Source organism: Pteropus medius, unplaced genomic scaffold, assembly GCF_902729225.1.
Source record: "Pteropus medius unplaced genomic scaffold, Ma_sr-lr_union100, whole genome shotgun sequence".
Taxonomy (NCBI): Eukaryota; Metazoa; Chordata; class Mammalia; order Chiroptera; family Pteropodidae; genus Pteropus; species Pteropus medius.
The window spans coordinates 17483198-17509832 of NW_024349803.1; the positions used below are offsets into that span (position 1 = coordinate 17483198).

The window sequence follows — 26635 nt, forward strand, 5'->3', positions numbered from 1 at the left end:
CTAGCTCAAAATCCATCTAGGAACACTTAGAATCTCCCCATACTTAACCCAGCTATTCCTCTTTACATACAGTGAGTCCCTAAGCCTGATCCCATTCGTCTTGAGCACTTAGTGATTTATTGTTTTAAGAATATTGAGGTTATGTTATCTCATTTAATCCTCATAACATTTGTACAAAGACATTGAATCTCAGTGAGGTTAGGCTAGAAAGTAGTTGGAGCCAGGATTTGAACTCAGATTTGACATTCAAGTCCATGCTTTCTTCCTTATACCAAAGTGCCTCAGCCCGTCTTGGTGGTTCTATATGTGAGTGGGAGACCAGTTAGGATTCTTCTGGGTAGCCATTTCTATGAAAGGTGAGTGTATCTGCACAATTACTTCATCTTGGTTTCGTAAGGAAGATGCTATCAGTCTCTTCTGAGTTAGATTTATGGACTGTCTCCGCACCTTGTAATTTAATTTTAAGGATTATGTATTTCTTCCTTGCTGTTACTGGAAAGACAAGGGAAGAATGAAGGGTATATTTGTGTAAAAAGGGATTGTTTGTCCTATTTTCATAGGATAGTGGCTTACACATAATTCTGTGATACAATAGTCCCTTTTTGCATAGTTAGTCAAAGCAAGGTTTGGGGGCTCTGGAACAGATTTGCTGCATCCAGGGGATAGGACTGAATCATCGGTCACCCTTGGGTAGAGACTTCCCCAAGAGTGGTTGAACATGAAGGTAGGGCGACCCACAAATGGCAGTGGCTAAACAGAACAGCAATACGGACACTTCCATCATCTTTCTCTTGTCACGTGTTTTTCTTAAAGAAGGGGTTTGTTGTTAGTATTCCATGCCTTTCGTTATGCCAGGTATCCTCACCTGCTGATCACTCGTGTGGAAACTCTCCATGACTAATATCTTCTGGCTTCGCCAAAACTTTTTAAGAAAATGAGCAGTTAGCTGCCTGCATGCCTGTCAGGTGTTATTTTCTGAGCATTAATTATTGGTAAGCAGAGTTGTTGATGCTTCCTGTATTGCTGAGCAGGCATTCTCTGAAAAACAAAACAAAAAACAAAAAATGTTTTCCCATAACTGTGTCATAGTCTCTGGAATTCTTTCTTCAAATAGGCTTTCTTTTTCATCTTTAAAGACTTTGAGATTGATCTTCAAGAGTAAATACCTGTAGGAAGGGTACCACTTCATCTCAAACCCAGAGATCTGTGTACAGATCTTCACATTTCTTGCTCCAGGCAAGCTAGGATAATAGACCTCTGAGGAGGCCATCATCCATCTTCTAGGCTGATCCTTGGCTTGAGCTGCAGGAGGAAACCACGTCAAGTGATTTTCAGAGAAATATTCTGCAATATAATTTGAATTAATCACCCACCTTCCTCTGGGAGCCCACCAAGACTGCCAGCTGTTTACTTCAGTCAGACTTTACGTATGCAGTTCTCAACCATCCTTTGAAGCCCTTTCACAATGCTTTCTGGAATTCAAGGTCCATCTCTTAGAATGTGTTTTTTTCAACTTCCTGTGCTAATGGAAACCCAGTTATTTCCTAATAACAGTGCTTCCTCTGCAGTTCCTCAGTTGCTAGTTTTTGTCTCCCTCAACCCATCTATCTCTCTGTACTGCCATTTCTTCTCTCCATCAAAAACCCAGCTCTTTTGACACGAACAGCTCTAAACTACTGTGTATTACTCATCCCTCTTCTGGTCATCTATTGGCTTCCTGTGCGCTCACATTTTCTCATTTATGTTTTTAGTATCCTGAATATTCCTGAGGAATATGAAGAGGCAAGATCTTTAGCCATAGACATCCTGATTGTGTACAAATGCTCATGTGTGAAATAGAAATATATATGTCTCTTTTTAGTTGAGAGAAGAAATGTGAAATAAAATATCATTTTTATATAGCCTTGATTAAAGGGAAATATGGCAGAATCGATGCATAGAGAGGAGAGTGTAACCCTAGGCTTAAAGGTATTTTTCATTGATGATGTGTACTGTGTTAGGTCTTACTTAGAACTGAGAAGAAAATTGAAACCAAAAAGCTTTCAGATAGCTGAGTAATTCCATTGAATCTGAAACCCATTGTACAAAATTTCATTTCGGCTCTGTATCCTCAGTGACAGACTTCTTTTATTGATTTTTACCATTCAATATGAATAAAGTAGTATGCTCATATTGTTAGATTGTTTTTTAGAAACTAGACTGTCTTTAATTACCTCTGATGTTATAAAACTTGAGTCATAAAACTTTTTGCAGGAAATAGGTATAGTTCACCAATAAATATGTGTTGTTATTTACTTGTTATAAATATCACTGATTTTTTTTTCTTTTCGCTTCCTTCCTTTGTTCAGTGTGGGAAGAAAACAGTTCAATTTGCTTTTCTTTAAGCAGTTAATTGTTTTTGGAATGAAGAAGTGATTCTGGCTTGTTTCTAATTCAAACGCAACATGAAACTTGTTATTTTCTTTCTTGTAATACATAAATGAGAGCTTTCCAGCCATCAGAAAGTATCCTTCCGTTAGTCCCTTTGAGGATTTGTACAGCCAGTTGTTGTCCCACCTCCTCTCTGCATCATCTGTGTTTCAAACTTGTACTATGACGCAGACCTCAGTTAGCTATATAAAACCTGTCATGTTTTCTGAAGTCCATTTCTGCTTCAGAAGGTAGGTTTGTGAGGGGTAAAAAGGTGGTAGCAGAGTCCTTTCTGGACACAGAGATACAGGACCTTACTGGTTCTCACTCCTCCCACTGACCATTTCAGGTCCACATGGCACGATTTGACCATATGGGTTGCAGACTTGTAAAAGCTGGAACCAGTCTCTGAAACTAAGGCCAGTGGACTCCAAATCTGGGAATCACAAGAGGTAATTTCATACATACCGATCAATTTCCCAGGCCCACCAAATCAGCGTATCTGGAGCAGGGCCTAGAATCTATATAAAACAAAACTTTCACAGTAGAGATTGAAAATTTTCCATTAGGAGTCTTGACTCTACATAACTATTTTTATAATAATTGTTCATTTTCCCTTAGAAGAACCTATAAGTCACAAAATTATTGAGACATATGTCAAAGTTTGTATGATCGTAACAAATTAGCAACCAGTTTACAGAGTCTGAAAGAAAAATGCTGTCACATTTGCAGTGTTAGTTTAACCACAGAATTGAACGAGATTCATGGTTTTAAAAGATTTAATAGAACATGTAGCAAGCTGGATAATTATCAATTCCTTTGGCTACAAAACAACCTAGATATGCTGGGTAAAACATAAACATCATTCAAAAAGACTTTCAAGAAAGTGACATAAATCTTCGGAGCCTAAAATGAAAAGTGGAAGCCAGAAACGTAAGCCGGGGATGAGGCCATGGGTGCCATAAGACAGTTTGGTGATCTTGGTCCAAGGGACTTAGATTTTATCAGCTACAACAGCAAGTTTTGAGTTTTGGGGCTTGCAAGGGGTGGAGAATTGGGACTGAGATCTCCACAAGAAACCCAGATTTTACAGGGCTACACCCCAGTGAAAGCATGCACTAGAAAACCTGTCAGCCAGGAGCAGAGGGAGACACCGAGGACTCTGGTGCGACTTGTCCTAGGTTCTAAGTGGAAAATAAAAAGTCTCCCAAATAATTTGAAGACATGAGTCAATCTTCACGATGTTAGGTTTCAAATATGGGGAAAAAATCAAATTAAGAACATAAAATTAGGTATGCATGTTTCCAAGGATACATGAGTTATTTAGAAATTAACAAATTTTTAAAATTTGAGTTATTTAATTGTTTTAAGTTGAGATTTTGAGAAGTAAACTCAGAGAGAAGATAACATGCAGCAAATTTAGTGGAGAGTGTTATTGGGATTAATGCCTGTAGAGAGAGGGAAAAAAATTGGATTAGCTGTGGGAGATGTTAACTATGTTGCAGTCACAAGTTGTCTGTGTTGTCTTTGTCGCTTTCAGACTTGGTTAGACCAGGATAGCCTTTCAAAACTGTCCAAACTGGAGGTGAGAGGTCTGGGCCTTTATACCCCTTTATTGACCCATCATTCAATACAAGCTCTACCCCATTACCCTGAAGAGAAATCATGGGGTGAAGTAGGCTTCTTCAGCTGAAGATACTTCCTGGAGAGGGCTGACCACTGAAGGCTTTCAGCTTGCCCTCTAGTGAGTGGGGGAGGGAACACTCTAGGGGAATCCATACAGGGCACTGAAATGTCCTCTACACTGATCATAATGCAGTTAGGATAGAAATAAGTTGACTTTTCTCATGTGGCCTGTCCCCTTGTCCAACTTTCCCTTCAATACGATGCCCTCATTTCTACAAGATCCCTCCCTGAGGAGAAGGGGGCCTCAGGTTACAACTAGAGCAACAGTGTCGAGGGGGAGCAGGGACCACGCGGATTAATATTTCAGAATCTACCCATTCGTGCTTTGAGACCCGTGAGGGACTAGCTCTTGGTTCTCCTACTTGATTGGCCGCTGCTTCTAAACCTCCTTTATTGGGTCCTCCTTATCCTCTTCTTAGCATGTAGCACTACCTGACACATTTTGTATTCGTTTTCTTTTTACCCTCGCTAGAAATATAAGTTCCATGAAAGCAGGGCCTTTACCTCTTCAATAATATCCCTGGTGCCCAGAACAGTGTCTACCACATGACTAGTACTCAGTTAATAGTTGTTGAATAAATGGAAGCTGAAACGTTTAAGCAAATGTTTAATGAAAGCTAAGAGAGAACACATAGAAATAAACAGTAACGCCTTGATCATTCAACAGACGTTTATCTAGCACCTGGTATGGCTCCAGCTTTGTGCTAGGTGCTAAGTATACATTGGGTCCATAAGGACATGACCCTTGCCCTTTCGGAGCCCCTTTCCAGTCTCAAGCTTATATAGGAGAGTGATAATTCCAGAAGTCCAAACCGAAGTCATAGAGGACCAAAGAGACAATCAGCGTTCCAGTTTATATAGACTTAACTACCTAGAGTAATGGACAATTGCAATGACCACCTCCTTCCTGAAAGACAGTTTCTCTCTGCATCAGCCTCAGAGGTGACTGAGGAAGAGCAGAGCTGCCTCAGCTGGGGACCCTGGCCACTGAGGCAGCTGTTCCCACAGAGGCAACACATTCTCTGGACTGCAGCACCGGTTTACACATGACCCTGCAGTTTCACCTTGATCGCTGTTTAATACCAGAGCTCCGTTGTCTCATGATTTGGGCGAGAGATACAGGAACAGTAAGCGAGTTCGCGAGGGGGCCATTTATAAGGCACGATATTATTTAGGGTGAGAATTGCCATAGGTTCAAGAATAGATGGGGAAAGTCAGCCACATGATCATTCAGACATAAGAAATGACTCCCAATCAACCTCGGTTGAAATGCAAATTAAAACAGAAAAGTCCAACTCCTTACGGAGGAAACGATCATCCTGAGGGTCTGGGCCATATGATTCACCTCAGCATCCTTCGGGTCTGCAGTGCGGCAGCCCCCCATTCATTCCTTGGGAGGAACCAAGACCAAAGAGCCCACGAGCTCCTGTGAACCTCGCCTCCTCTGGAAAAAGCACGGAACCATAGAGATGTGGCTTCCTAGAGAGCCGGGGATGGGGGGTGTGGTGAGCAGACGGAAGTCGCGGTACCCGCAATTCAGCCATTATTCTGGGCCTGGGGTGTTGTCGCGTCCTGTTCCCGTGTCATCTCCCGGCGTCCCGGCGCCAAAGCGACTGTACCCAAAGCCAGAGCCGCAGCGGGGAGCCCCCGGTGAGCGGGGTGGGCTCGGGTCGGGTGGACATGCGCGGAGGGCGGCCGGGGGTGTGGGCTTGAGTCGCTTGGGCGGCGCACCCCTCGCCGGCCCCTCCCCGCCGCTGACCCCCCAGCGCTATCCCTCCTCAGCTGGGTGTTGAGGTGGACGCCGTGGCCTCACTTAGGCAAGCCGCAAGCTTGGGGAAGGTGTCGAAGACAGCACCTCTGAGTCTGTGTCTGCGCACCGGTGCTGCAGTCCATAGAATGTGTTGCCGTCTGCGCACCGGTGCTGCAGTCCATAGAATGTGTTGCCTCTGTGGGAACAGCTGCCTCAGTGGCCAGGGTCCCCAGCTGAGGCAGCACTGCTCTCCCTGTCACCTCTGAGGCTGATGCAGAGAGAAACAGCTGGAGACATCCCTGGAGCAGTGGCTCCCAGACTTCTCGGGACTTTTTTTTTTTTTTTTTTTTGAGGGATAGACAAATTTCCATCTTTTAATTGTATACTATAATGGTAATTAAAAAGCAAACTTAGACTACTTGCACCACCATTACTTCAGATAGTATATTTTGACACTAAGTACTGAGACCCTAAAACTCACAATAAATGCTGTCCTTTGCAAGAAAGGTCATTGCCAACCTGTCAGTGACTATTCGTAGTTATTGTTTTATTTTCGTTTTACCATTTGCCAGGTTAAAACTTTAGAATGAACTACTGTTTGGAAACTATTGCTTTAGAGTAGTTGTTGGGATTTTGTAAGTCTTTTGGAATTATTTCGGATTTTTGGAATTAGAATCCCTGAGTTCACAATTTGCTCCCACAAATGAACTAGTTGAGTGGCCTTGAGTGAATCACTTAGCTCCTCAGAACCTTTTGTTCTTTTTGACTTATGGCTCACAAACATTTAGTGAGAAGTAAACAAAATGTATGTTTAAGAGTTTATTACGTGTATATAGAAAGAGTAGAGTTCTAATAATTTACTCACCCCCTCATTAAATTTATTTATTTATTTATTTAATAGACTATTTTTTAGAGCAGTTTTAGGTTCACAGGAAAAGTACAGAGATTTCTCCTATATACCCGGCCCCCACTCTCCACTTCCCCCTCCAAAGTGGAACATACGTTAAAATTGAAGAACCTACATTGACACATCATTATTACCCAAATTCCATAGGGTACATTAGGGTTCATTCTTTTTGTTGTACATTCTACGATATGTATAATATACTCACCATTGTGGTATCATACAGAATAGATTCACTGCCCTAAAAATCCTCTATGCTCTGCCTTTTCATCCCTTCTTCCCTTCTACCAGTGATCTTTTCACTGTCGCCATGGTTTTGCCTTTTCGAGAATACCATATATTTAGAATTGTACAGTATATAGTCTTTTCAGAGTGGCTTCTTTCACTTAGTAGTATACATTTAAGTCTCCTCCATGTATTTTCATGGCTTAACAGAGTGTTTCTTTTTAGTGCTGAATAATGTTCCATTGTCTGGATGTACTACAGTTTATTCACAAGCTGAAGGACATCTGGGTTGCTTCTAGGTTATGGCAATTATGGATAAAGCTACTATAAATGTCAGTGTGCAGGTTTTTGTGTGGACATATGTTTGCAACTCCTTAGAGTAAATACCAAGGGCACGATTGCTAGATTATATAGTAAAAGTATGTGTAGTTTTGTAAGAAACTGCCAAATTGTCATCCAAAGTGGCTGTGCCATTTTATATTCCCACCAGCAATGACTGAGAGTTCCTGTTGCTCCACATGCTCACCAGCATTTGGTGGAATCAGTGTTATGGATTTCGATGTTCTAATAGGTGTGTAGTGGCATCTCATTGTTTTAATTTGACATTTGATGTGGAGCATATTTTCATGTGCTTATTTGGAATCTGTACATTATCTTTGGAGAACTGTCAAAGTCTTAGGTCTATTTTTTGTTTCCTTATTGTGCATTATAAGAGTTCTTTGTATGAAATATACAAAGGATAACAGTCCTTTCTCAGATTCGAGTGTCTTTAACAAATATTTTCTCTCAGTGTGTCTTTTCTCATTTTCTTGCCTTGCCTTGCCTTGCCTTTTGCAAAGCAGAAGGTTTTTTTTTTGTTTTAATGAAGTCTAGCTTATGAATTGTTTATTTATTGTATCCGTGTTGGAGTTGGGCATATGAATTCATAAAAGAGGAAGGAGCTCTGAACCCATAAAAAAAGGGTTACTTGTTGACTCTACAGAACAGCAAAGAATGCAAGTTGCAGAAGGATAATAGCTAACATTTGAATCCATATACCAGGCACTGTTCAAGACCTTAAAACGTATTCAGACATCATAGTCTTGCAAGAAGACTAAGATAGGAACTGTTACTCCTATTTTACAGATTAAGAAACTAAGACCCAGAAGTGAGGTAACTTGTTCAAGATCACACAGGGGTAGCCAGGATGCTCATGGTTAGAGTAGGGGATAAAGGATTTATTGTAATTAGGTGGAGGAGACTCTGTGAACAAAGACCAAAGGAATTTTGTGTCTGTGGTTTCAGCAGTGACCTGGGTAACATGTGTCTGGGTCCCCAGAGCCTCGGGCTGGGAACCTAGAATCTTGTGTTCAGGGAGGTTCTCTTCATCAGTGGGAGCTGACTGGGGTCTGGAAAACTTGGTCATTGCACTGGGTTAACTTTAACAATGATTTCTTGAGGTCTTGTGGATGATATTCTTCAAGCTCCAAGGAAGAAGTCAAGCAAGGATTGAGGGGGCCTGGAGTGGAGCCTTTCTTAAATGACGACAATGACAAGAGAAAATTTGGCCCACAATGCTCTGAGACAAGAGGGTCTTGTTAAAGGGAAGGATGATACTTGGAAATGGGGAACCAGCTTCCAAGGGAGCAGCTCCTCTGTTTGGGAGACCTCCCACCTGCACTTTAGACAGTTACGTTACCATGAGACATCTGGACCGCAGGAGGCCCTTAGCCGGCTCCGGGAGCTCTGTCGCCGGTGGCTGAGGCCAGAAGCACGCACCAAGGCCCAGATCCTGGAGCTGCTGGTGCTGGAGCAGTTCCTGAGCATCCTGCCCGGGGAGATTCGGACCTGGGTGCAGATCCATCGCCCCGGGAGTGGTGAGGAGGCCGTGGCCCTGGTAGAGGAGCTGCAGAAAGACCTCGATGGACCGGCATTAAAAGTGAGAAAGGGGCAGGTGGCTGAGTTCGAGAGGAAAGAGAGAATCGAGGCAGGGTGGGCTGGGTTGGAGGGTGATCCTGTGATGTTCATTGACAATTAATAGCACATTAGCAACCCTAATGCTATAAAACAGGTTCATGAACTATTCAGACCACAGAATATCTTTGCAAGGAAATGAATTTATGATTGGGTTCTTTGTGACCAGTTCAAAATCGGCACAAAGGCATTGACTGTGCTCTGTCCCTCTGGGTGACACTTGCTAATGCTGAGTTTGGTTCAGGAACCTAAACATAATGTTTCTAAGTGTTTCCCCAAACAGAAGCGCATGTATTGTTTGTGTAAGTCTGTTTGGAATGATGACTTGAGCCTGAAGTATAAAAGGCGGTGAGAGAGCCAGAACAAAGTTTCGTAGACCTGGCAAGACCTCCCCATGTGTGCCCCTACTTGGCGTTCTGTGAGCCAAGGGATTGGGTTGAGGTATTTGCTTCTGATAAGATTTTACATCCTTGACCATTAAATTGGGATCTTAATATAGTTTCTGGTGTGTGGGAAGATCTCCATCAATCTGTAGCCTTCTAGAAACATTTATTAGAAACATAGCTTTAACTTGCGAGTGGCTCCAAGGATGGTTTTAATCATAAAAATGAAGAATTTATAGCTATATATTTCATTGCAAATCACTAATCTATCCTCCTCACTTGGGAAATATGAGAACAGAGTCAGAAAAGGATTCCCTGGATTGCCTTAAGTCTGACAGCTAGCTAGCTAGCAGCAAAACCGAGTGTCTAGACTCCTACTCTAGTGATTCTCCTATTGGAGCAGGGAGGGATAAGTAAAGGGGCAAAGAAATAGAAGAGTATTGAGCATAGGTCTTATCTAAAATTAGGTCTGAAGCTAAAACACATGCTCTTAATTATTGCTTGTTACTTCCCATTCCCTCCTTAACCCACACCCAGGTCTGGCTTCTGTTTCCACCGTTCTGTTCAGTCTCCTCTGGGAGAGATCACCAGTGCCCTGAGTGGGGCTAGAGGGCAGCTCCATTGTTCTCAAGGCAAAGTTTTACTGCTGTTTTGATGCTCCATACTTGAGGTGGGTCTCTCTGATCTCACAGTTCTAGATTACGGGCAGAAGGAGGTCCACAGTGGTTAGGTGAGTCCATTTTCTGGAGGTACAAGAAGAGCCAACTTATTTTGTTTTGCTTGTTCCCAGGTTCCAGTCCTTGACCAGGACCAGGACACTCTCCAGGAGGGCATGGGCACTCCAGGAACAGCACTTCTTCAGGCGCCCAGTGGTAGCCACATAGCTGAAATTTGCCCCAGTCCTCTTACTGACCCAGTGGTGGTCAATCCCCAGGATCCTCCCCATGGTACTTATTAAATGGTCCTGGCTTTGGACTCTCTTTCTTTTTTAAGACCCTTGCTGTGGCCATCCCCCTGCTGCCAGGCTCCTCTCCGTGAATTCCTTGTGGCACCAAGCTCTTTCCATTGTTCTCCCTCTTCTTTCTTGGGTCCCTCTGACCCTTTTTCCATTCTTATTAATGCTCCATGTTACGCCAGTCCTGCATATGGGGGTGACTCATAAAAGGTCTGGAGGTAATTTTATAGCCTTGATTGCCTAGTCATGAGAGTCCTGGGTCTTTCTGAATTCCTTATTTGTGGAAGATACTGGATTTGCAGTAATGAGCAAGAAGAGCAGAAATCTCACATGTAGCTTTTCCTCCTTCCTCAGGTTCTCCTGCCCCTGAAGCTTCTGCCCTTTCCCAGGAAGAGAACCCAAGGAATCAGTTAATGGCACTCATGCTCCTAACAGCTCAGCCCCAGGTGAGGTTTGCAGCCCTTCTCCTTCCTAAGGCCTTATCTGTACTATGTAGTTGTGGTCGAAGTGCCCTCTCTCATCCTCGTACTTGGGTGTCCAGTCAGTTCCATCTCTAAATCAGAGTCCGTGCTATTAGACTTTACTGGGTTCTCTGTATAGCGCCCCGATATCCCTTGCCCCATCTCATGGCCTCACAGTGTGTTCCTTCCCCAGAAGTGAAAGCAGCCTTTCAGCAGGGGAGCTTCTGGACACAGATCATCTCACACATACCTGTTATTTCAGGAGTTGGTGATGTTCGAGGAGGTATCAGTATGCTTCACTTCAGAGGAATGGGCATGTCTGGGCCCAATTCAGAGGGCCTTGTACTGGGATGTGATGCTGGAGAATTACGGAAATGTGACCTCCCTAGGTAAGGACCCATTCTTCCCGTAATTCTTACCTTTATTTCATCAGCCTTTTTTTCTGATTATGAAAGTAGTTTATACTTATTTGGGAAAACAAAATATTAGAAAGAAGGAAAAAATCTTCCTTAAATCCACTATTTGTAGACAACTACTGCCAAAATTTTGATATATTACTTTTTTTCTGTGTATTTTGAGTTTTTTACATTGGTTTAAGCGCATATTTGTATGTGTGTATACAGTTTTATAACTTGCCTTCCTTTTGCAATCTCCTCGCTCTCAAATTATTACAAATTCTTTGTAAATACGATATATATTGGCTACATAATTTGTGCCGTAATTCAGTGAGCCATTTTCTTATTTGAGAAAATTGCTGTAATAATCATCTATCTCTGCGCGAAAGGCTTTTTTTATTTTTCATTACGTTTTTTGAAGTACATTTACGAGGCGTAAGCATTTGAATTGTTTTAAGGCTCTTGCTTCATATCACCAAATGGTTTTCCACAGCGGTCTCTGTCTTCCCCGCTGTTACCATCAGTACAGAAAATGCTGCTTTTGCTCTGCTTTCATTCTTTTAAATTATTGCTAATGTAATTTTTAAGTTATATCTATTTATTCCAAAGTAGGTTTCTTTGATTAGTAATAAAATAAGAGTACTTATAAAAATTTTATTACGTATTCGTGCTTCCAACAAACATTAAATACCTATCATGATAACAACTGTGGGAAGGATGGGATTCTGTCAGTAAGTAGCTTACCGTGGTTTGGGAGATGAACATAGAAAGAATAAACAGGCAGAGTAAAATAACTGATATGAGAATGGCACAAGCTTCTTGAGATGAAGATGAGGGGACAAAGCAACCATTTCCATTCTTCAGGTTTAGGAACGGCCATAAGAAGGTAGCCTTGTGCTGGACCTTAAAAGAAAAGTAAGATTTTGTTTGGAGAAATAGACATTAAAAACTGAGGAATCAGCTAATGGACTGATGTAATTTAGACTAAAATAGAGATTTATAGTGTTGTATTCCATTATCTCTGTATCATGCTTAACTATATGATATCGAATTTCTATTCGAGAACATTACAAGTCATTCCATTTGTTCAGTACGGCCTTTGTGTGTTTCAGGCCTGTTTTAAAATTGCATTCATCTAGATCTTGCGTATTTCTGGTTACATTGATTCTTTGGAATTGGAATCTTCTCTGACATTTTCTAATTGACTGTTTGCATACATGAAAATATTGATTTTTGCATGTTAATTTTTTACCTGGTAACATTAATAAATTACTTTATTGTCCATAGTAATTTACACTATGTATTTTTACTTATGAGAACATATGTTTTAGTATCCCAGCTGTAGCAATGGTGGGTCTAACATTCTGTAGATTTTATATTTTGATACGTATTACCAAACTGCATTCTATCAGTGATGTACCAATTTATACTCTCATTAAAAGAGCACAGGGGTGTCTATTTCCTCTGTAGGTGTTTATGATTTGATCAGTGTTTAAAATCTTTGCTAGGGAGATGAAGAATACTATCTTTTGTTTGTTTTTCATTTATTTGGTTATTAGTGTGGTTGAAATCTTTTCACATATTTATTGGTCATTTTACTCTTATTCATATCCTCCTTATGTGTTTATTAGCACTGCTAACATTTTGTCAAATGTTGCATTGTTTTCTTACTCGTTTACCTTTCAGTATTATTGATGAATTGTTAATTTTTAAGCTTTGGAAAATATTTTACGTAGTCAAATTTAGCAGTATTTTTCTTTGTGATCTACCTTTTTCATAAAATTATATTTTTAAAAAATCACCTGTATTTTTTCAAATAGTTCTATTGTTTCATTTTTATGTTTAAGCTTTAATCTGTCTAAAATTTATTTTGATATACAGAATGTCATAGAAATCCAGTTTGTTTGTTTTTCACTTCAAGTGGCTTTCAGTAGTTCCAATGTTATTTGCTCAATAATCTGCCTTTATAATAATTTAAAAATGTGCTTTATGGGTCAATTGATTAATTTTATGGAAAACACTCTCCATGGACACATACTTTATGATATAAGCCAAAATAAATTCCAATGGGTCTAAGAGTTAAACGTATGAAAAAAGAAAAAAATGGAATTATTTGTTTCTTCCAGCTCTTTTAGGAAAGAGAAGTTTGAATCTACTTTAGTAGGATATGCCCTAACTGCAGTGTTGTTGGACCTTTGGGCAAGAGATATCCAGGTGTTTATGCCCTTTGGCTTAGCAATTCTAATTTGAGGATGATCCCTTAGGGAAAGGTTCAGAAAGGGAAAATGAGTAATATGTCTAAATGTATAATCCAGGCAGAGCATGTATAATGGTTAAAAGTTGGGTCCAACCAGTTGGCCAAGATAGAGAAAGCACTAAGTGGACCATAGCCATGGGATATACTACAGCACTATCAAATATGACAATTCCGCGTTCAGTCTCCATGCATCGATAAACTGGTAGAAAAGCAAGCTCCTACATGGCTTGTGCACACTTCTTCAATATGTAAAAGACTTGTATATTTTTATTTAAGAGATTGGAATAGTTTGAAGGAAATTAGATCAAGCTTAACTTTTGCCTTAAAGTACATTAAGGTTGGAATAATAGACATTTACACTGACATTTGCAGTACCATGTGGCAAATGCTATGTAATGGAAGTATGCGGAAGTGTGGGAGCCCGCAGGAGCTTGGAATAGGGGAAGGACTGGGAGAGTGGGGGAAGGCGGGTGGTTCAGGGAAAGATTTACAGGGAGGGACTTTTTTTTAATAACAGCTTTATTAAGATATAATTCCCATGCCATACAATTCTCCCGTTTGAAAGGAACAGGTTAGTGGTTGTTAATATATTCGTACAGTTGTGTAACCATCACCACAATCGATTTTAGAACATTTTCATTACCCCAAAAAGATAGCTTGTACCCTTTAGCAGTCATCCATATTTTACACAGCTCCACCCACCATCTTAGACATAGGCAACCACTAATCTGCTTTCTGTCTCTCTAGATTTATCTATTCTGTACATTTTATATCAGTGGAATCATATAATACGTGGTCTTTTGTGATGGAATTTTTTTACGTAGCATAATGTTTTCACGGTTCCTGCAAGTTATAGCATGTGTTAATACTTCATTCCTTTTTATGGGCACATAATACTCCTTTGTGTTGATGTATCACGTTTTATTGATCCATTCGTCAACTTGATGGACATTTAGGTTGCTTCCGCCTTTGAGCTATTATGAATAACACTGCAATGAACATTCTTCTACAAGTTTTTGTATGTACATATGTTTTCATTTCTTTTGGATATATACGTCGGAATGGACTTACTGGGTCATTTGGTAACTCTTATGTTTAATCATTTGAGGAACCGACAGACTTCCAAAGTTGCTGCACTACTTTGTACTCCCACCAACAGTGTACCTGGGTTCCGGTTTCTCCACATCTTGGCCAACACTTGTTATTGTTGTCTGTCTTTCTGATTATAGACATCCTAGTGGGTCTGAAATTATATCTTATTGTGGTTTTGATTTGCATTTCCCTGATGGCTAATGATGTTAAGTGACTTTTCTGGTCAGCTCTTTGTATATCTTTGAAGAAATGTCTGTTCAGGTTCTTTGCCTGTATTTTAATTAGCTTATTTTTCTTTTTATTATTGAGTTATAGGAGTTCTTTATATATTCTGTATACAAGTACCTTATCAGATATATGACTTTCAAGTATTTTCTCCCATTCTGAGGGTTGTCCTTTCATTTTGCCGATGGTATCCTTTGAAGTACAAGTTACTAATTTTGATGATTTTCAATTTACTTTTTCTTTTGTTGCATGTGCCATATCTAAGAAACCATTGCTTAATCCAAGGTCATAATGATTGACGTCTGTTTTTTTTTCCTAAGAATTTTATAGTTTTAGTGCTTATATTTAGATCTTTGATTTATGTTAAATTAATTTTTGTATATGGTGTGAGGTCAGGGTCCAACTTTAGTCTTTTGCATGTGGCTGCTCAGTTATCCCAGCACCACTCTTTCCCTATTCAGTTGTTTTGACACCCTTTTGAAGATCAGTTAGCTGTAAGTATGAGTTTTTATTTCTGGGCTCTCAATTGTATTCCTTCGGTTATATGTTTAGCCTTATGTCAGTGGCACCCTGTTTCGTTACAGTTTTTTCATAGTACATTTTAAAATCTAGAAGTCTGAGTCCTCCAACTATGTTCTTTTTCAAGATTGTGTTAGCTATTCTACGCCTTTGCATCTGTTCTTTGCATCTATTTTTTCAATATCATTTATATTTTTCCATCTGTTCCCTGAAGACAAAGAACTTAGCAGTGTCTCAGAGTGAGTTCTGTGTTAATCCATTTACAACATTCCATTAGTGTAGCATTTTGCTTTGTACCTTCGTTTAATGAAAAGTTTCTTCTTTTTGTATGCATATAAAAGTGTGTCCTTCTAGCTGTTTTAAAGTCATTAGAAGTTCTTATTCTCACAACACAGGGACTTGGTAACATTCGCATTTTTAATTCCTTTTTGCCAGAATGGGAGACCATGACTGAGAATGAAGAGGTGACATCTAAGTCAAGCATATCTCAAAGAGCAGATTCTCAGAAAGGAACATCAAAAAGACTTCAAGGAGGTATTCCCCAGGTCCTTGATTTTGAGAAAGAGCGTAAATGGCAAGTTTTGGCAAGTCGGTGGAAAAATGAAACAGAAAGAGATACACTGAAGAAGGGTTCCTTCCATGAACGAGACAAGAAGAAAAGGACTCCACCAGAAAAACGAAGCCAAAAAGGGAAGGAATTTGGAGAAAGCTTGACTTTATATTCAGCTGTTTCTGAAAGTTTAATGGGTACTGAAGGAAAGAAGTTCTATAAATGTGATATATGTTGTAAACATTTCAATAAAATCTCCCATCTTATAAACCATCGGAGAATACACACTGGCGAGAAACCTCATAAATGTAAGGAGTGTGGAAAAGGCTTTATTCAGCGCTCAAGCCTTCTAATGCATTTACGCAACCATTCTGGGGAGAAACCGTATAAGTGTAACGAATGCGGGAAGGCCTTCTCTCAAAGTGCTTACCTTCTGAACCATCAGAGAATTCACACTGGGGAGAAACCTTATAAATGTAAGGAGTGTGGAAAGGGCTTCTATAGGCACTCAGGCCTTATTATACATCTAAGGCGCCACTCTGGGGAGAGACCTTATAAATGTAACGAGTGTGGGAAAGTTTTCTCACAGAATGCTTACCTCATTGACCACCAGAGGCTCCACAAAGGGGAAGAACCTTATAAATGTAACAAGTGTCAGAAAGCTTTCATCCTGAAGAAGAGCCTCATTCTACACCAGAGAATCCACTCTGGGGAAAAACCTTATAAATGTGACGAATGTGGAAAAACCTTTGCTCAGACCACCTACCTTGCTGACCATCAGCGACTCCATAGTTCAGAGAACCCATACAAGTGTAAAGAATGTGGAAAAGTTTTCATTCGAAGCAAAAGCCTCCTCCTACACCAAAGAGTACACACAGAAAAGAAGACTTTTGGTTGTAAAAAATGTGGGAAGATTTTCAATTCTAAGTCAAATCTCATTGACCATAAAAGGATGCACAGCAGAGAGAAGCCCTATAAATGTACCGAATGTGGGAAAGCCTTCACTCAGAGTGCTTACCTTTTTGATCATCAGAGACTCCACAATGGGGAGAAGCCCTATGAATGTAATGAATGTGGGAAAGTTTTCATTCTGAAGAAAAGCCTCATTTTACATCAGAGGTTCCACACTGGAGAGAATCTCTATGAATGTAAAGATTGTGGCAAGGTCTTTGGCTCTAATAGAAACCTCATTGACCACGAGAGACTCCACAATGGAGAGAAGCCCTATGAATGTCGCGAGTGTGGGAAAACCTTTATTATGAGCAAGAGTTTCATGGTACATCAGAAACTTCATACACAGGAGAAAGCTTACAAATGTGAGGATTGTGGGAAGGCTTTCAGTTATAATTCAAGCTTGCTGGTACATCGGAGAATCCACACTGGGGAAAAGCCCTTTGAATGTGGTGAGTGTGGAAGGGCTTTCAGTTCTAACAGAAACCTCATTGAACATAAGAGAATCCACAGTGGTGAGAAACCCTATGAGTGTAATGAGTGTGGCAAATGCTTCATTCTAAAGAAAAGCCTCATTGGACATCAGAGGATTCACACAAGGGAAAAATCTTATAAATGCAGTGACTGTGGGAAAGTCTTTAGTTACCGCTCAAACCTTATAGCCCATCAGAGAATCCACACTGGTGAGAAGCCTTATGCATGCAATGAGTGTGGGAAAGGCTTTACGTACAACAGAAACCTTATCGAACATCAAAGAATTCACAGTGGGGAAAAAACCTATGAATGTCATATATGTAGAAAAGTCCTTACCTCTAGTAGAAATCTCATGGTACATCAAAGAATTCACACAGGAGAGAAACCTTATAAATGTAATGAGTGTGGAAAAGACTTTAGTCAGAATAAAAACCTCGTTGTACACCAGAGAATGCATACTGGGGAAAAACCATATGAGTGTGAGAAGTGTAGGAAATCTTTTACTTCTAAGAGGAATTTAGTCGGGCACCAGAGAATCCACACAGGGGAGAAACCATATGGGTGTAACGATTGTAGTAAAGTTTTTAGGCAGAGAAAGAACCTTACTGTACATCAGAAAATTCATACAGATGAAAAACTCTGTGAATGTGATGAGTCTGTACAAGAATTCTCTACGACTTCAAACCATCTTCAACAAAAAATCTGTACTATGGAGGAATTCTCTTGGCTTCAAAATGAGCCCAAGATAGAGATTCAGAAAACCTAATGTCATATATAAAATTGGAATAGAATTCTTTCCTATCCAAGTAACTGTTGGAGAAATGGCAGTTTATGGTTCTTATAAGGAAAAAATTCATGATTACCCCTTTTATAGACAAGCGAGTTGCATGTGCAAGAAAGTTCATCTAGACTGGCAAGGCTACAAAAACAAACCAAATTCCAGTTAAAGGATACTCCATTCCAGGTCATTTGTTATGATCTAGACGGAGACCTTGAAGCAATTGAGGACTCTGAAGAAACTGAGTTTATGTCTTATAAGAAGTAATGAAGTGGTTGTGATAGCAGAAATATCTTTGTATTAAAAAGTGGAAATTGTTTCTAAAAATGTGTATATTGTACATTTTAAAGATAACATCACTGCTGCAGAAAGTCTGTATAGACAGTATGATTGAGACATATCAGACATGGAGTTGGGCGGGCAAGGGTCTCCTGCTTGAGAACAATTTAAGAGCACTGGACTTGGAATCACAAAGTCTAGGTTTTGGTCCTGGCTTTCTCTTAGCTATGTGATGTTAATAAGTCAGTCTCTAAGCCTCAGTTTCTCTGTTAGTCAATGTTGTCATAATGCCTACCTCACAGGAATGTTATGGGGTTAAGCGAAAGGATCTTTGTAACTACTTTATGAAATAACTGAGTTGTCAGTAAAGTTGGATAAAAGAGGTATAGTCAAAATATAGATCAGGGCATAACGTAATGTTTGTTCATTAAGTCCATATTCCATTAACCTCAAAGGATACTCACTTTGATGGTAAGAGGAAGTATGGTAGATAACTAACTTTGGAATTTGTCACTTTAAGAAAATTTTTTAAAAATATAGCTTTAAAATTTGTTTAAAGGAGGTAATAGATAACATGCCTGTTTTGTTTTCATGTAAAAACATTAGTATGGAAAATAGTATGTCCAGCCGTTAACACTGATTCATGGAAAATAGTTTATCAACCTTCAAATTTGAAACCTATTGGCTGTAGAGTGTCATAATAGACAGTCCAACGTTGCTTTCCTTGTTCATAGAGAAGAGTCCTTAACTTCAACCCCTGAGCTGATTATCCCTGCCACAGTCATTCTCAATTCTGATTAATATTTCATCGTGGCTGACATGCAATAGCTTGTTACTCAAGAAGCATTCTGTCCCAGCAGTCAACTTACTACATAAAATTTTCACACAGAGCCAAGTCCTTCAAGCTCTGATTAAACCAATTCAGGATCCACCTCTGGGCAGTCAGGCCCAGTACTCCCACTGAACCATTCATTCACTGTGTGCCCCTTTTGTACATTTGTAGGTTTAAATCATCCTATATTCTTGAGTTGATCATCTTATGTTGTAATTCTCAAAACTCCAATTCTGCAGCTGGACTATAAATACCTTAATATCAGGATTGTGTTTTCTAATAGTATCGAGGTGTTATGTTGATTATAATAAGTATTATTAATTCGACCACAAAGTTCCTCATTCTAATGAGGGCTCATTCCTTAGTAGAATGAAAGGTACCCAGAGTAACAAATAGAAGAGACCCAAGGTTAAAAGTGTTAGGATTTGAGTATGAGTCAGGTTCTGCAACCTTCCTTGCACAAATGCCTTCATTTCTTGGAACCTTGACTTCCTCATCTGGAAGAAGAATATCTACCTCACAAAGTTGTTATGAGGTAATGAATATGAAAATGCTTTATATCCATGCTGCAGAAGTGTCACTCTAGATTCTGTAATAATTACAAAGGGAAAGACATACTTTAATGGAGAAAGGTAGCATTTATCTCAACTAAAAAGTACCATCGCTAAGACTGAGATAACCCTCATGTGCCGCCTCATGTGATGCAATGAGCCGAAAGTATAACCTGAATTTATCAATCTTCTAGGACCTGGAAACAGAAGAAAAAAATAAATGACACTGTGAGAAACAAATCCAGAATATGGTATATTGTATAGGAAAACTGCACTGGATTCTTCAAAAAGATAGAAAGGGAGAGGTGATAATTGTCGAAGCTGGACGAGTATTGAGGGTTGATTGTAGTGTTCTCTGCTTTTGTATATGTGTGAAATTTTCCATAGTGAAAGGGATAAAAAGTGGATGAGGTGGTTATTTTTAAAAGACACTAAGCTATAATACTAAGCCAGGAATAAACTCACACAAATGCCTAATTGGTTTTTGACAATGGTACAAAAGCAATTCAGTAGAGGAGGGGTGGGTAGCCTTTTCAGCAAATGCTGCTGGAGCAATTGGGTGTCCTCGGGTAAAAAGTAAATAAATTTTGGGAACTAAGACTAAACAAAGAACTCAGACATATCAAAAGTATGCTCCATAAAAGGGAAAAATGATAAATTGAACCTCATCAAATTAATTTGCTCTTTAAAAGACTCTTAAGAGGTTACAGACTGGGAGAAAATATTTACATTCATACTGGACTTGTATCTAGACTATGTAAAGAATTCTAAAAACTCAACAATAAATAGGTGTAATTAGAAGATGGGCAAAAGACGAGAACACATTTCACCAAAGTATAGATGGCAAGTAAGCAAATGAAAAGATGTTCAACATCATTAGCCATTTGGGAAATGCAAGTTAAAAACCACTGCACAGCTATCAGTATAGCTTTAAAATATAATGTTAACATCAAATGCTAGCAAGGATATGAAGAAACTGGATCTCATATGTTGCCAGCAATATTAAATGGCACAGCCATTCTGGAAAATAATTTGCCAGTTTCTTCTAAATTCCAGTATTTGCACTCTTAAGCATTTATCCCGCAGAAATGGAAACATGTTTGCATGAAAACCTACACATGACTTCATAGCAGTTCTATTCATAATCAAAATCTGTAGGTAACCCAAATATCCTTCAGCAGGTGGTTTAAACAATCTGTGGGGGACCTATACCATGGAATACTTATTACTCTGCAATAAAATGGAATGACCTATTGAAACCTGCAATGACTCAAGTGAATTTCAAGTGAATTATGCTGAGTGAAAAAAAATCCAATCTCAAAAGGTCATCTACTATATGATTCAATTTACACAATGTTCTGAAATGACAAAACTACATATAGAGATGAAAACAGATTAGTGGTTGATAGAGGCTGGGGATGGTGGGAGGGAGCAGGGGGAGAGGGAAGGGTCGCACTAGGGAGATGTTTATGGTGTTGGAACAGTTGTGTATCTTGATTGTGGTGGTTACGGAAATCTACATGTGCAATAAAATGGCATAGAAGTACACACACGCATTGTACCAATGTCGATTTTTTAATTTTTATATTAAACTATATGTAAGATGTATCTATTGGGAAAAACTAGATGAGGAGTATTATCTTTTCAACGTCCTGTGAATCTACAAATTCAAACTAAAAGTTTTTTAAAAAAAAGACTGAAGAGCCATAACCAGATGCAGTGTGTAAAACTGATTTGGAAAAACAAAATTATGAAGTATATATTTTAGGACAGTTGGGAAATTTTAAATATAACTGGATATTAAGCGATAATAGGGAATTATTAATTTTCTTACCTGTAATTGTGTTTGGAGAATATTATTATTAAAGGAGAAATATTGAAGTATTTGGAAGTGTTTGATGTTTACAACTTAAAAAAAGTTTTTCAGTATGTATAGTATAAGGCAAACGTAGGAAGCTGTTGATTGTTGAGTCCATATGGAGAATACAGGTATTTATCGCTTAGCTACCCCCGCCCAGCCTGGGGAATACCCGCCTTCCTGATGCTCAGGGCCACAGTCCACCCGCACGCTCCTTCTGAGTTTTTGCGCGCATCCCTGGTCCGGAGCGGCATTGGACACCCATCGAGAGGAAAACACCTCCGAGATTCCTAGAGAGGCCGGCCTGGCGACTTGGGGAGCCGGAAACCCATCCCGAGGCACTTCCTGTCCGGTCATTGTTCTCGCGCCGGTAGGCGCAGAGGTCCGTGTCTGCGGGTCTTCTGCTCCAAAGCCCGCGCGCCCGGCCGGTCCTTTCTGCCGCGCACGGTGAGCGGGGTTGGCGGGAGTGGGCGTGAACGCCCGGGGCACGAGAAGGGTCATCCCAGGGGCGGGCCGGTGCCCCCCCCCCCGTCACCTCAGCCCTGCCTGTCCGATGGTGGCTCTGCTCCCCACCTCCTGGGAAACCCAGCTGCCGCCTACCCGGGGCCTGGCCTGGGGGAGGTTGAACACGAACCTCCCCAGGGGGCCGGGTTAACCCCCGGAGCAGGGCTGCGTGGGGCTTGGAGGCGGAGGAGATGGCTTGCGACATTTGCAAATAGGGAAAAGACATTGATTGAAAGGGAAGTCTTTGGTGGGGGGAATCAGTGCAGTCTGGGGCTGGAGGCCGATTTGAGTTTGATCAGAATTCTGATGACGCTACAGTAGCCCATCTTGCCGTATACATAGGGGGAACGAATGTTAAGGGCCTCCCTACCTGGTAGAATTAAACTAGTCAAGGAAAAATTAATCCTCCAGAATTAAGATTTGTTGCAGGAATGAAAGTATTGCATTACTCAAGAAACTCAATGTATACAATAAGTTGCCAGTAACGTCAGAAAAAGCATATAATCAATAGCAGCAGAGGGAATAAAGTATAGCACTTTTTCCCTAATAAAGTATCTAAAGGAAAATAGAAGTTTTTTATTCTCTTCATAGTTAACGAGGAAGGTAAGATAATTTTATCATAGAAATTTTTTTAAGCTGGCAGAAACCTGCTGGCATGGCTCTGATAAAGGTGTGATTTGGTGCAGTCCTTTTAGGAGGAGTTCGGGCAATACATGTCAATCATAAAATCCTTCAACCAGTAATCCCGTTATCCTGTTTGCACAGAAAAAATAAAAATTTAACGTTAATTATCATTAAGAAAATAAGAGGAAAGAAAACTATGTTTAATGAAGCAATGGTTCATAAATAAGGGATGATTAAGTAAATTATAGGTATAATTTGGAGAACTATGCTAGAATGAGATAGCTCTGTATGTACTTATACTGAAACATATACTTAAGAGTATTGTGAAATACGGAAATTGAGTTTTAAAAACAATACAAGTTGCTGAACAATGTACATGTGTGATCTAATGTATGTTTTGGAAAATAAGCAATGTGTGAAGGTGTACATACATGGATGGAAATGCAGAGAAAAGACTGATAAGTAGACTGATAACTAATTATTCTGTAGGTGTGTCTATGTGTGTAGGACATATTCTGTATATTTCTGTATAACTTGATCTTTTTTCAATGAGAAAGACAGTTAACAGCACCATAGGTTATTGTGTAGCTACTAAACAATGATAAATATGAAGAATGGCAACATGAAAAAGCCTTTTTATCTTAAGAGTAATACTTGGTCTCACAGGACATTTAGAAGAAATGGAGAATGTAAAAATCAAACTAAAAGAACGTCAAAACTACCTGTAACTACATCACCCAGAGATAACTACTCCAAACATATTGATGTCTAGGCTCCCAGTCTTTCTCTTGAGATTCTTGTGTTCATGCTATTGTTTGTTTATCTTTGGCACTAAAATCTTTGTATTGTAATATTCCTTCTTAAAAAAAAAAAACAAACAAACATGATAGTGATTGTGAAAGTATGTATCCCCATAGTTAAAAATAAAAAGTTTAAGTTGTCGTAATTGTCAGTGTAGTTGGAGGTTTTCCATTAAAAGAAATATCTTCTTTTCTATGATATGCAGTGGTTATCTCTTTAGAAGTGGGTGATTTTTCTTACTCATTTTTCTTACTCACTTTTCTTACTCATTTTCTGTATTTTTCAAGTTTTTACAATAAAAACATTAATTTTATAATCAGGAAAAAATAAATATGCCGTATGTTTTGCAGTGTAATTATTATAGGGCCAGATTACATGTTTGCAGTTCAGCCCCTTTCATCCTGTGAGATAGGAGTAAAGCAGTCCCTGTGCTGCAGTGACCGTGGTCTTGGCACTGGTGAAACTGCCCAGTGGGCTTTACCTCTGCTCGGTGCTAACAGTGTTTTCTGGTTTCTCAGACGATCCTGGCCCTGGGAAGAAACTCAAGAAGAAACAATTGAAATTTAAAGATTAGATGGGCCTTGACCTCTGCTGGGCAGCCCCCAGCTACAAGAGTTCCCCTGCTAAGCAAAGATGACTGCAGATTTGAGGGAGTCCATGGCCTTGGCCCCTTGGGGCCCAGTGACAGTGAAAAAGGAGGAGGAAGAAGAGGGAAATTTCCTAGGTCAGGCATCCAGCCAACAAGTGCATTCTGAGAACGTCAAAGTCTGGGCTCCTGGAGAAGGTCTTCAGACAGGGCTTGATGGAGCGGAACAGGAGGCAAAGGTAAATAATGATCTGAGAGAAATGAGAGAGGAGGACCGGAAGACCTCCAGCAGTTTCAGAGGGGGCCCTGTCCCTCTGCCTCCACACTGGAGTCTTGTTGCTTTGCTAGGGCTCTGGCCTTTAGTCCTTTGGAATATGATAGCAGTATTCTCTTCTGATTGAGGTGACATTCAGTACTTTTTGTAAACCAGTGGTTCTCAAACTCTGCTGCACAGAATTAATTACCTGGAAAGCTTTTTATAAAATTGTGATGCCTGTGCCATACCCCGTTCCAGTTAAATCAATATCTGTGGGCAGGACCCAGGCCTAGTTGTAAAAAACTCTTTAGTTGATTCCAGTGGGGAGTTTGATAACTCTAACCTAAGCTTCTCAAACTTTAATATGCATGGAGTCATGGAGGGCGGGGGTGGTGAGGGGGGTGGAAGGGTCTTGTTAAAATGCAAGACCCCCCCATTCAGAAAGCCTGGGGTATGGTCTGAGATTCTGCATTTTTCACAAGCTCCCAGTGGTGGTGATCCGTCTGGTCTGCAGGGCTGTGCACTATCCTGTGGTCTTAATGTTTTTAAACACACCCTTTACCATCACTAGCCAGATGAAGTTCCCCACAGCCTCTCTGTAAGAATATGATCTTCTTTGATCTTTAGACTTCCGAAACTTGTACTCTGGAATATCTCCCATGTGCTCTCTTGTCAAGTTAAGTTTGGGTGCTAGAGTGAGCAATGAGATGAAAGCGAGGTGATAGGGAAGAAGGTGGCAGGCTTGTTCCTCTGCCTAACTTGGGGATTCAGGAAGACTGGCTTCCTTTTCCTTTTTTTTTTTTTTTTTTTTAATGTTTGGGGATTTGAGTTGTTTGTTCTATGTTTTACGGTCTCCAGGAATAGGTATGTTCTCATTTTCTAAAGCCATCATCATACCCGACTCCCCACCTCACCCCTACTCCCCAGTGACATCCCCTGATAAACCCACCTGTGCCTACTTGTCTCTAGGGCCAGAACATCTTCTGGGACATGGCGGTGGTCCTGAAAGCAACGCAGGAGGTGCCCGCTGTTTCAGCCCTCGGCAGCTACTCGTTACTAGGGACTCTGGTCAAGAGCGAGATACTGGACACTCAGGGGAACGTGACTTCTCTAGGTGAGGTTCAACCTTCTGAGTCAGAATTTGACGATTGGGGTTTCTCAGAATCTTTTCAGAGACTGGTGTTCTGGTCTCCTGGCTTGAGCGACAGAGAATATCGAGGTGCTGGAAGCGGCTGGGAGAGCCGGGTAGAGGAATGCTGAAAGATGCCCGCACACGGGAATTGACTTCTTTTAAACAGTCTCAGGACACCAGACGGACACAGGTGAACTCCAAATTCACCTTGTAATCTATTCACTCATGTAGATACATGTCCTCTTCATGTACTTTGTATTTCTCGTAGGTTGGAGAAGCTGGAGCAGCTGGCTAAGGTAGGAAGGTTCAGCTTTTGTGGTGATTTTGAGAAAATGCCCTGGAGGTGTTCTGTTTTCATAGATCGTTGTACAAATTCTAGAGGATTTTGAGTAGTAGTGTCAGCTGGGTCTTCACGGAGGGGAATGGTGGCTTATGACCTGGTTCTTTAAACCAGGACTCGGGGAAGGGAAGTATGTTCTGTATATCCGACCAGCAGTGGCTGTGGAGGGACTTGAAACTGTGGGTCACAAACGTGGTAACCATGCGCAGTGTGGAGGTATTCCCTGGAGAACTTTGACCCTCTTTCTATGAAGCTGCATAGTATAGGGCTGAACCCACTCTCCTCCCCATCCAGGCATTTGTGGACCAAGTCACTTTCTTAAGCCAGTTTCGTGGGGAAGGTTAGGATCTCCACCTTTCATTTTCTTGTCTCTTTTACTTATTCCCCAAACTCTCCACAGTTTCTGTTCCCCGGTTTCTGCTTTTTGTTGCATTCTCTCTGGTGCATTCTGCCGTGTGTACTTTTTTTTTTTCTGTTTCCTTTATCAGTCATTCATAGTTTTAACTCCAACACTTGCACCCATCTACCAGGAATGGCCTCTGTTTTCCTTCTCTGCCTCTTATCTCAAGATCCTGTTCCCATCTAGGACTTACTTTGTCTGCTGCCAGCCATTTGCACAGCAGCAAGTGATAGTGGGAACACTGAGCTCTAAGAATTTAGAGAGAACTGAGCATAGTTGCTGCCCTGCCCGTGATAATTCTGTGACCTTGAGGAAACCTGTTCTCTCTCTGGACGTCCATTTCCTGTTCTGTAAACCGGGTGCGTTCATTCAATGAGTGCAGGATTTCCCAGCTCCCTGTGTGCTAGGCAGGGAGATTGGTGCTGGGGATACAGTGGTGAATAAGACACACACTCGCCCTGTTTTAGCTCCCACATAAGTGAAGGAAAACAGTTTCATTTTGATG

At 40.5% G+C, this 26635-nt stretch overlaps 1 protein-coding gene and 1 long non-coding RNA gene across 10 annotated transcripts in view; one reads left to right on the top strand and one right to left on the bottom strand.

Annotated features, from left to right (window-relative positions):
* Positions 1 to 295: 295 nt before the first annotated feature.
* Positions 296 to 5554, bottom strand: LOC120582246 (uncharacterized). Of its 4 annotated transcripts, none has more exons than XR_005647516.1 (4): positions 5441 to 5554; positions 1167 to 1302; positions 866 to 1038; positions 296 to 492 (listed from the first exon to the last, which is right to left on the bottom strand). It is a non-coding gene; the product is annotated as an uncharacterized LOC120582246 (long non-coding RNA). The 4 variants fall into 4 exon arrangements; XR_005647519.1 differs by having other exon boundaries at positions 5399 to 5554; XR_005647518.1 differs by lacking the exon at positions 1167 to 1302.
* A 55-nt stretch (positions 5555 to 5609) lies between these two features.
* The window catches only part of LOC120582235 (zinc finger protein 197), a 33477-nt gene continuing 12451 nt past the window's right edge, over positions 5610 to 26635 (top strand). The window contains exons 1-7 of one of the 6 annotated variants that reach the window (XM_039837465.1): positions 5610 to 5745; positions 7465 to 7545; positions 8414 to 8892; positions 10101 to 10257; positions 10620 to 10711; positions 10989 to 11115; positions 15650 to 21177. In XM_039837465.1, coding sequence (XP_039693399.1) covers positions 8494 to 8892; positions 10101 to 10257; positions 10620 to 10711; positions 10989 to 11115; positions 15650 to 17955 — 3081 coding nt within the window. In that variant the 5' untranslated portion in view covers positions 5610 to 5745; positions 7465 to 7545; positions 8414 to 8493 and the 3' untranslated portion in view covers positions 17956 to 21177. Of the gene's footprint in view, positions 5746 to 6004; positions 8893 to 10100; positions 10258 to 10619; positions 10712 to 10988; positions 11116 to 15649; positions 21178 to 21807; positions 21935 to 23934; positions 24242 to 25227; positions 25373 to 26635 lie in introns of those variants that run through there. The other 5 variants (XM_039837463.1, XM_039837466.1, XM_039837464.1 and 2 more) reach the window with 5 other exon arrangements.